Genomic DNA, 10730 nt, shown 5'->3' on the forward strand with positions numbered 1-10730 from the left:
ACCCTGTTATGCTTTAGTGTGATTGCAGTGAACAGTCTGGACCCTGCCAAGTTGGTTGGGAAGAAAAGGAAGAGGCCAGCCGTCCGAGCTGCTACCCCTACTGTCTCGCAGCCTGCGCCTGCTGCAGGTTCGACTGTCCCACGGCCTTCTCCCGCTGCTGAGACTGCGGCTGCTCCCAAGTCTCCGGTGGTTCCGGAAGGTGTTCAAGTCACGGGGCTGGATGCAATTCCTCTCCGAGTTCAGAGGCCTGACGGGGTGGAGCTTCCCCCTACTGCCGAACAAATGGGGAACATTCCCTTTGTCGATCTGGGTTCGGCGGAAACCGTGATGGGGCCTCGACAGTCCGAGGAGGTTCCTCAACGGGCTACTCTCGAGGTCGGGGGTTCAAGCGCCCGTGCTGGTGGATCTCGAATGCCGGATTTGCCAGACATTTCCTCAGATTCCAGTACTACTGCCTCTGGTCAGCAGGGCATAACTCGGGCAAGATTTGCCGAGTGGGTTGGGCAGCACAACCCGGGCGTTCGGGTATCGATTCATGAGCTGCCCATCGCTGGGGATATAGCTCGGGTGACTACGCTACCCGAGGACGAGGCCTATTATAAGACCTATAAGCCGGAGAACTTTCTGGCGACGGTCTCTGCCCTCTGTATCCAGGTAATCTCTTCGACTTTTCTTTTTTGTTTTACTTGATTTATTTTCCTTATTTTTTAAGCAACTTTGTGTTTGCTTTAAGGCGCTCAGATTTCTTACCGGGCTGACCCGCATGCTAGCCAGAATGAGGACGACCTTCTGCTGGCCAAGAGGCTTCTATTGTCTGAGGCGGCCAAGGTTCGTGATGCGGAGAAGAGGGCAGGAGAAGCCGAGAAAAGGGCTTCGGAGGCCGAGAAGAGAGCTTCGGACAGAGCTTCTCTGGTGGCCCAGCTGGAAGATAAACTGAAGAATTCCGAGGATCGAAGGTCGGAAGACTTGGAGATGCTGGGAAAGTTAAGAAGTGACGTCAGTCGTCTGGAGACTGAGAAGGCTGCCGAGAGAGAGGATTTCTCGAAGCAGCTCGCTGACGTTACTCGTCGGAATGAGCTGGCTTCCAAGGGGCTCCGGGATTCGGTGGAGGATCTAAAGAATTAGCTGGCCGAGGCCGTTGGGCGAGCCGAGAAATCCGAGGCCCAAGTCGCTGAAGGTGCCACCCGAGAGGAGAACTTGTATGAAGATTTCCGGAAGATGCTATATGTCGGCGAGGTCCAAGTTGGCGAGTTCGTGAGAGGCCGGTTTGGAGCCGACGTCGACGTCTCGGATATTAAGCTGAACGTGCTTGAGTTGCATCGCCGTGCTAAGGAGCTACCTGAGGATTATGATATGCCGGCAGATATTGAAGATTATCTTGCCGATGATCAAAGCCAGGGTCCGAACTGAAGCATTTGTCATTGTAATTTTTGAACAATTTTTTTTTGTTTTTACAATTTGTAAGTTTTGAATGTTGAGCTCTGGGCTCTCTTTTTTGCAAGGCTTGAACATTTTCCCTTGTATATATATCTTTGTTTTTGCCTGTTTATGTTTTCTTATTATATCAGTGTTGTTTTCTTGAATGAATTTTCTGCCCTGTTTTGTGTCTTCGAAGCTTTTGTCTATGTCTATGATAATATGTTTCCTGAACCACTCGGCTTACTTTCCGAGTTGGTTTTGTTAGTGTGACCTTCTTGGTTTTTTGTGGATTCTAGACTCAGAGTTGGGAGAAAAATGCTAGAATAGGTTCTTTGTTATTCTGAGATCAAGTTTAATCAAGCTGCTCGGTGTGAGCACTGCTGACTCTGGATAGCCCGGGGTTGTCCTTGCTCGGGGTCCAAATTGCCCGCAGGTGGTACCCAGCCTGCGGGTGGCATGTAGCCCGTAGATGGCGTATAGCCTGCTGGTGGCACATAGCCCGTGGATGGCACATAGCCCGCTGGTGGCACATAGCCCGTAGGTGGCATATAGCCCGTGGATGGCACATAGCCCGCTGGTGGCACATAGCCCGCTGGTGGCACATAGCCCGCTGGTGGCACATAGCCCGCTGGTGGCACATAGCCCGCTGGTGGCACATAGCCCGTGGATGGCACATAGCCCGTAGATGGCGCATAGCCCGTAGATGGCCCATAGTCCGTGGATGGCACATAACCCGTGGATGGCACATAGCCCGTGGATTTTTTACCGAGTAGATTGCTCGGGTTTTGAAAAAGACATGAATTCTTTTTAATCTTTTTTATTCATTGAGGGGAAAAACTTATGTTTGAGTTTTACAAAAGCCTAACTCAAACATAAGTGAAAAAACCCCTAGGTACCTCGAAAATGAAAACAAGTGACTACTGATAGTATTTCCGAAGAACCTGGGAGTTCCAAGTTCTCGGGAGCACTCTGCCCGACATGTGTGCTATCTTGTAAGCTCCTGCTCGTCCGACCTCAATGACTCGATATGGGCCTTCCCAGTTGGGTTCGAGCTTTCCCACTCCAGCATTTCCCTTAGCAATGTCTGCCCGTCTTAGGACCAGATCGCCGACTTGGAAACTCAGGGGTTTAACTCTCTTGTTATGATACTTAGTTATTCTTTGTTTGTATGCTTCGATTCTCAGCGCTGCCTGCTCTCTTCGCTCTTCCAACAGGTCTAGGCATAACTTCTGTTCTTCCTCGTTCTTAGCCTCATCAAAGAACTGGACCCTTAGAGTTGGCATCCCGATTTCCACAGGTATCATTGCCTCACACCCATATGTCAGAGAAAACGGGGTGTCTCCTGTGCCTGCCCTTGGGGTGGTTCGGTAAGCCCATATAACCTTAGGTAGCTCTTCCAGCCACTGTTTATCGAACTCCCCCAGCCTGGCCTTGAGCCCTTTTAGGATCGTCCGGTTGGTTACTTCGGTCATCCCATTGCTTTGCGGATGAACCACGGAAGTGAAACGCATGTCAATGTGCAAATCGTTGCAAAATTCCTTGAAGGCTCGGCAGTTGAACTGCTTTCCGTTGTCAGTTACCAATGCTCTGGGTATACCGAAACGACACACAATTTGCCTCCAGAAGAAATCCCTGATCCGAGCTTCTGTGATGGTACTCACTGCCTCTACCTCGATCCACTTTGTAAAGTGATCTACTGCCACTATCAAGAACTTTTTCTGCCCCGTGGTTGGCGTGAAAGGTCCCAGGATGTCAATTCCCCATGTTGCAAATGGCCAAGGACTGGTAATAGGACACTGCTCTGTGGTGGGAGCATGTCGGATGTTCTGATGCCTCTGACAGTTTTCACATTTCTTTACTATCTCTTCTGCCTGCCTAACCATCAGGGGCCAGTAGTATCCCTGCAACACTGCTTTCTTTGCCAACATGCGAGGATCTATGTGTGCCCCACAAATACCTTCATGTATTTCTCTCAGAACGTACTCGCCTTCCTCTGCAGTTAGGCATCTCGACCACGGGTGGGTGAATGACTTCCTGTATAAGACTCCGTCGAGGAACGCGTAGTACGGGGCTTGTCGCAAGATTTTGTATGCTTTGTCTCTGTTTTCTGGCAGAGTCCCGTCCATCAGGTAATGGGCTATGCCTTGCATCCAATTTTCTAAAGTCTGAGTTAGAAAAATGGTTTCGTGGTTGTCGATGCTGGAATGCTTTTGAATAGAGAAATGGACTCCTGGTATCTTTTCGTTCACTGTTGCTGCTTTGGCTAGTACGTCGGCCTCTTGATTTTCCAAACGAGGAACTTGCTCTATCACCCATTTTCCTCCGAGCTCCTGAATCTTGTTCAAGAAGAACTTGACTCTGTCCACGTATCTTCTCATTTCTGGATCCCGAGCTTCGAAAGTACCCAGGATTTGACAAACGACTAACTGAGAATCACTCCTTATCGTTACGTGCTCGGCTTTGACCACGTTTACCATTCTTAATCCGATCAACAGAGCCTCATATTCCGCGGCATTATTGGATGCCGGGAAATCGAATTTCACCGAGCTTCGGAGTGTAACTCCGTGAGGGCCTTTCAAGACTACGTCTGCCCCAGATCCTTCCAGATTTGATGCCCCATCGACTTCTAAGACCCACCGTAGAAGTTGTTCATCAGGTTCCTCAGGTTGGTTACTCGCTGTGGTCTCAGCTATGAAATCAGCCAACACTTGTGCTTTCAGAGCCGGTCTCGGTTCATACCGGATGTCGTATCCTCCTAACTGGACCGACCAGCTGACCAGCCGTCCTGACATTTCTGGCCTCTGCAATGCCTTTCTCAGAGGTTGGTTCGTCCGTACCACGATGATGTGAGCTTCGAAATATCTCCTTAGTTTTGGCGCCGCCACTTTCAATGCCAAAGCAAATTTCTCGATTTTTGGATATCTGACCTCCGGGCCTTTCAGGACCCTGCTGAGATAGTAAATTGGGGTTTGCAGACCTTTATCTTCCTTTACCAGGACTGCCGCTGCTGTCTCATCATTCACCGAGAGATACAAGTATAAGATTTCCCCTGGCTCGGCTCTACCTAGCACTGGGGGTGTGCTGAGGTAAACCTTCAGCTCTTCAAAAGATGTATTACACTCCTCTGTCCACTTGAAATTCTTTGTATTCTTCAGGATTTTGAAAAATGGCAAACATCGTTTGGCCGAACAACTCATGAACCTTCCCAATGCCGTGACTCTTCCATTCAACTTTTGCACTTCTTTTACCGAGCTCGGGGCTTTCATGTCCATCACTGCCTCGATTTTCTCCGGGTTCGCCTCGATGCCTTTCTCCGAGATGAGGTGCCCGAGAAATTTCCCAGACCGGACTGCAAAGACACACTTCTCCGGGTTCAGCTTGAGGTTGAAACCCTTCAGCTTTTTAAAAGTTTCTGCCAGATCCCCTGCGTGATCCTCGATCCTTTTGGATTTCACGACTATGTCATCTACGTAAACCTCGACGTTCTTGCCCAGTTGATCTTTGAAAACATGATTCATGAGTCTTTGATAGGTTGCCCCAACATTTTTCAAGCCAAAAGGCATCTTCTTGTAGCAATATGTCCCCAGATCCATAGTGAACGCTGTCTTTTCTTCATCGTCTTTATTCATCGGGATCTGGTGATATCCCTGAGAGGCATCTAAGAATGCATAGACCGCAAATCCGCACGTTGCGTCCACCAGTTGGTCGATGTTTGGCAGAGGAAAACTGTCTTTTGGGCAGGCATTGTTTAGATCAGTAAAATCTATACAAAGCCTCCATCTTCCGTTAGACTTCTTGATCAAGACCACATTGGCCAGCCATTCAGGATAATCCACTTTCCTGATGAACCCGGCTTTCAAGAGCTTCTCAACTTCGTCTCGGATAGCAATCTGTTTCTCTAGAGAGAAAGTTCTTTTCTTTTGCTTGCACTTGGCATCCACGTTTAACTTGTGCGAGATTATCTTCGGGTCTACCCCCCCAATATCCTCTGGCTTGTTGGTAAATTCCTCCACATACTGTTTTATCCGAGCTATGATAGCTTCCCGGTGCTCGTTTGGCCAATCTACCCCCAGCTTTACACACATCTCGGATCCCTCTGTAAGTTCAATCGTTTCTAAGTTTTCACGGGGTTTCTGAGCCTTTTTCTCTCTGAGGAGCAGCTCCGGTGTATCGATGTTCATCGTTTCCACCGTGCTGCCCATAGTTGCCATGTAACATTGCCTAGAAAGGGTTTGATTTCCCCTAATAGTCAACAAGTTAACCGAGCTACCATCGTCCACCAGCAATCGTTTTACCCATTTCGATCCAATGATGGCAGATACAATCAAAGCGTCCTCATGAGGAAAATCTACTCCTTTCGCATCCTCTGGTCCGAAAACAATGTTAGGCCATGGCGACCCCGTAGATACCGACATGACCATCTTTTGTTTTTTCTTTCTGCGTTTGCGACCATACTCGGATTCCAAAGTTCCTCCTGAGATAGTGTTGATCACAGAGTCAACAAGTTAACCGAGCTACCATCGTCCACCAGCAATCGTTTTACCCATTTCGATCCAATGATGGCAGATACAATCAAAGCGTCCTCATGAGGAAAATCTACTCCTTTCGCATCCTCTGGTCCGAAAACAATGTTAGGCCATGGCGACCCCGTAGATACCGACATGACCATCTTTTGTTTTTTCTTTCTGCGTTTGCGACCATACTCGGATTCCAAAGTTCCTCCTGAGATAGTGTTGATCACAGAGTCAACAAGTTAACCGAGCTACCATCGTCCACCAGCAATCGTTTTACCCATTTCGATCCAATGATGGCAGATACAATCAAAGCGTCCTCATGAGGAAAATCTACTCCTTTCGCATCCTCTGGTCCGAAAACAATGTTAGGCCATGGCGACCCCGTATATACCGACATGACCATCTTTTGTTTTTTCTTTCTGCGTTTGCGACCATACTCAGATTCCAAAGTTCCTCCTGAGATAGTGTTGATCACTCCCGTGACTTGTGTTTTCTTTGATGGGGATTGGGCTTCCCTGCTCCCCCCTGGCTCCGACCTGACCGAGTTGACCCTCGTATTTCCTCGGTCTTGGCCCTCCTTGGCCACCACAAAATGTTGTAATCGTCCCTGGCAAACCAGCTTGTCTATCTCACTCCGCAAACGCCCACATTCCTCTGTTTCGTGGCCATAGCCATCATGGAAATCACAGAACTTGGATCGGTCTCCATCTTTTACTAGCCTCGGTGGATAACGGATCTCTTCATTGTTGTGCTTGATCCAGGACAGAATCTGCTCCCTTGGAGTGTTAAGTGTTACATATTGTCTCGGTACCCCTGCTCGGTCCACGTATCCTTCAGTTCCTCCCCCAATATTGAAACTTGGCTTTGTACCAGGCCCCGTGCTAGGCGGACTGGGTTGAGCATTGAACGGCTTGTTACCCCTGTACCCCGAAGTCTCATTCAGATGTCGGTACCGATCTTGGCTACGGTTGGATCCCTGAGTATTCTGCGTTTTACTGGGAACCGGGCTAGCCATCCCGTAAGACTTCCTTTGTCTTTCCTCGTCAAGATTGATATAATTCCAAGCCCTGTCCATCAACTCGGTGTAAGTGTCAACCGGGTTGGTGATCAGGCTGTCTCGGAAGACTTGCATGCTGGTGTTATCTTTCATAGCATCGATGGCAGTATCATCGTTCAAGTCTTCTATCATGATTGCCTCAACATTGAACCGAGCAATGTAAGCTTTCAAACTTTCTCCCTGCTTTTGAAAACATTTCTTTAAATCACTGGATCTTTTCTTTCACTCAATGCTCGGAGAAAAGTGAGTTTTGAAGGCCATAGCGAGCTCCCTGAAACTAGTAATAGAGCCCTCCTTGAGGTTCTGGTACCATTTTTGCGCAGCATCGCTTAACGTTGAAGGGAACACTTTGCAGACCGTGGCGTCTGAGACACTTTGGACTCCCATGGAAACCTGAAAGCAACTTAAATGAGTCATCGGGTCGGATTTACCGTTATATCTGTCAATGGGCGGATATTTAAACTTATCTGGAAATGGGTCATCCCATATAGCCTTTGACAAGGGGCTAGCAATGCCACAGGTAGTGAAAGGTCGAGATTCTGCCTTGTGCCCTTTATGCTTATCCAGCTCGGCCTGGACAAGACGAGTAACTTCGTCACACAAAGTTTTCTGATGCTGTGACGCTGCACCCGAGCTGTGAACACTTTCAGCCCCGTTTCTCTTGACCGGTGGAACTCCTGCTCTCGCGGTCCGTAGAGGATCTGCCTCCGGGTCTGGGTCTCCCCTCCCCAAGCCAGTGTCTCCGCGCTGTGTCCCTGGTGGTAGATTCTCATCTTGCACCCCCTCCCTTCAAGGAGGAGGAGGATCATTCCGACCTTCGTCTCTCGGAAAAGGGCGATCATGACGACCTTCGTCTCTCGGCAGAGGACGATCGTGCCGACCTTCGTCTCTCGGCAGAGGACGATCGCGCCGACCTTCGTCTCTCGGCGGATTAGTGTCACGGTGATCTTCGCCTCTTGGCGCTGGATGCTCTATTGGACCTCTAGGCCTGGATCGTGGGTGATCGTTCCGACCTTCTTCTCTCGGAGGACGACCATCCCGAAACTCAGTAGCTCGGGGTTGAGGAGCCACACGGGTGGCCGAGGGATTGTAACCTAGGTAATACAGGGACATGACTGCAAAATGCATCTGCTGGGCCTGATGCAGTTGACGAGCCATGTATTCTAAATATTCTTGAGCTTGTAAGACCGCCGTAGGTATATCTTGCCCAGAAGTCGTTCCTTTTCCCGTAGCCACCAGTGTAGCGTCTACCGGAAAGTTGAGTTGAGTGGGAGACAAGGTATTGTGGAGGAAACTCTGAGGAACGGTGGTTCCTGGGGTGGATAAGTTGGTGTGGCTTGCATCTGAAGCAAAAGGGTTTGCCCTAGGATAGTTTTCCAATCCACACAAAGGCACAAAACCAGCTCCACTGCCGGAGGCCCTGGATCCTCCAACCTGAGCATTCGTCGGAGGAGTTAAGCCAGTGATCACAGAGGTTCAACCACTAGCAGAAACTCCACCAACCAAGTTAGTGTCGGTAACCGTAGTTCCCAGAGGATCTATCCTGTGCAAAACAGGATCATCAGCCATTGTTCCTTGTCAAGATCTGATCAGCAACGTCAAAAGAATCAAAGCAGAACAGGGATACAAAACGGTTTCCCACAGACGGCGCCAAGTGATAAATCACCAAACTGGATCCGAGCTTTATCGACCTGCACACCACAAGCAGACAGAGGTCAGAAGGAACTCCGGTGGGGGTCACCGGACGTTCACTCCAACGCTCAAGTAAGGTTTTGAGGTAGAGAAAGAAGAAGAAGAGAAAAGGAGTATTCTTAGAGTAGAAAAAGAGAAATTACCTAGGGTTTGTCCTTAAACCCTCTATTTATAGTTAGGGTTTACGGACAAACCTGCCTTGCTGGCAGGCTGTGAGCCCATTGGTCCCAGAATTCGGTTATGCTCACGTGGAAGAATATCCCTGCAGGAGGCGCGGTTTGTTAGGTGTGTTAGAGGGAACATTCCTCACGTACCTGTCAGAGGATCTTCTGTGGTCCCAGGATCTGGTACACGGGCGTGTGCTTCCGGGCAAGACCTCGGAGCCCGGTCAGACTCTGAAGCTCGGATAACTTGGGGACCAAGTTATCATGGTTCTGGTTTCTGAGGGTATCTCGAAGCTCGGGTTGTATGGTCCGATCTTTCGGGTTTATGAACTCGGAGCTCGGTCTGGCTTCTGAGTTGAATATAACTCGGAGCCCGGATAGAATCCTTGGTCCGACCTTATCAGACATGAATGTCTCGGATGATGTTTGAATGCCCATCGATCCGGTGACCCCCCAAGTCATGTGATCTACGATTTCGAGAAGGTCGGACATTGTTACCAGGTCGGTGAAATGCTTGACTTAGCGATGTTCGTTCCTGGCGAGGTTGCTTCGCCCCTATTAGATGTGCTACGTTATCAGTTATGAAACAAATCCTAACGTTCACCTTTTTAACGATTTAAGCCAAACATTAACAACGTTATGAAACAAATCCTAATGTTTTAGCTTTTTAGCAATATAAGCCAAATGTTTAAAACGTTTCGAAACAAATCCAAATGTTTCCCCTCTATAGCGATTTAAGGCAAACATTCAAAACGTTACGAAACCAATCCAAACGTTTAAAATGTTATGACACAAATCCTAACAATTCAACTTTTTAGCGATTTATGCCAAACATTTAAAACGTTACGAAACAAATCCTAAAGTTTCTCCTTTTTGCGATTTAAGCCAAACGTTTAAAACGTTATGAAACAAATCCAAACGTTTCACCTTTTTAACGATTTAAGCCAAATGTTTAAAACATTACAAAACCAATCAAAATGTTTGAAACGTTACGAAACAAATACAAACATTTCTCCTTTTTAGCGATTTAAGCCAAACGTTTACAAACGTTATGAAACAAATCCGAACGTTTCACCATTTTAGCGATTTATGTCAAACGTTTAAAACATTACGAAACCAATTTAAACGTTTAAAAACGTTACGAAACAAATCCAAACGTTTCACCTTTTTAGCGATTTAAGCCAAACATTTACAAACTTTACGAAACAAATCCATACGTTTCACCTTTTTAGCGACTTAAGCCAAACGTTTACAAATGTTACGAGACATGTCGAAACGTTTCACTTTTTTAGCGATTTAAGCCAAACGTTTATAATGTTACGAAACCAAGCCAAACGTTTAAAACATTACGAATCAAATCCAAACGTTTCCCTTTTTTTAGCGAATTAAGCCAAACGATTACAAACGTTACGAAAAAAATCCAAATGTTTCACTTTATTTACTGATTCAAGACAAACGTTTAAAACGTTAACAAACCAACACAAACGTTTAAAACATTACGAAACAAATCAAAATGTTTCACCGCTTTAGAGATTTAAGCCAAACGTTTACAAACAATACGAAACAAATTTAAAGGTTTCACCTTTTTAGCGATTTAAGACAAACGTATCCAAATATTACGAAACAAATCCAAACATTTCACCTTTTTAGGGATTTCAGCCAAACGTTTAAAATGGTACAAAACCAATCCAAACGTTAAAACATTACGAAACAAATCCTAATGTTTCACCTTTGTTAACGATTTAAGCCGAATGTTTAAAACATTACGAAACAAATTCTTATGTTTCACCTTTTTAGCGATTTATGCCAAACGTTTTTGCGAAACAAATCCAAACGTTTCACCATTTTAGGGATTTAAGTCAAATGTTTAAAACGTTATGAAAC

General features: G+C 47.0%; 1 protein-coding gene across 1 annotated transcript; it reads right to left on the minus strand.

Annotated features, from left to right (window-relative positions):
- Window positions 1–1771: 1771 nt before the first annotated feature.
- On the minus strand, window positions 1772–5600 carry LOC126668351 (uncharacterized). The gene is made up of 4 exons (XM_050361556.1): window positions 4621–5600; window positions 3203–4500; window positions 2388–3085; window positions 1772–1900 (listed from the first exon to the last, which is right to left on the minus strand). Exons 1-4 carry the CDS (start codon window positions 5598–5600, stop codon window positions 1772–1774), a joined length of 3105 nt encoding a protein of 1034 aa, XP_050217513.1.
- Window positions 5601–10730: the final 5130 nt, after the last annotated feature.

Source organism: Mercurialis annua, linkage group LG2, assembly GCF_937616625.2.
Source record: "Mercurialis annua linkage group LG2, ddMerAnnu1.2, whole genome shotgun sequence".
Taxonomy (NCBI): Eukaryota; Viridiplantae; Streptophyta; class Magnoliopsida; order Malpighiales; family Euphorbiaceae; genus Mercurialis; species Mercurialis annua.

Bases quoted from the DNA above. Each gene is read 5' to 3' on its own strand.
- LOC126668351 (XM_050361556.1), bottom strand. From the start codon at position 5,600: ATGAACATCGATACACCGGAGCTGCTCCTCAGAGAGAAAAAGGCTCAG. The intron at 3,086-3,202 runs GTCCTTGGCCAT...GGATCGAGGTAG, and splicing joins AGAGCAGTGTCCTATTACCA to AGGCAGTGAGTACCATCACA. The intron at 1,901-2,387 runs GTGCTCCCGAGA...TGCCACCAGCAG, and splicing joins TAGCACACATGTCGGGCAGA to GCTATACGCCATCTACGGGC.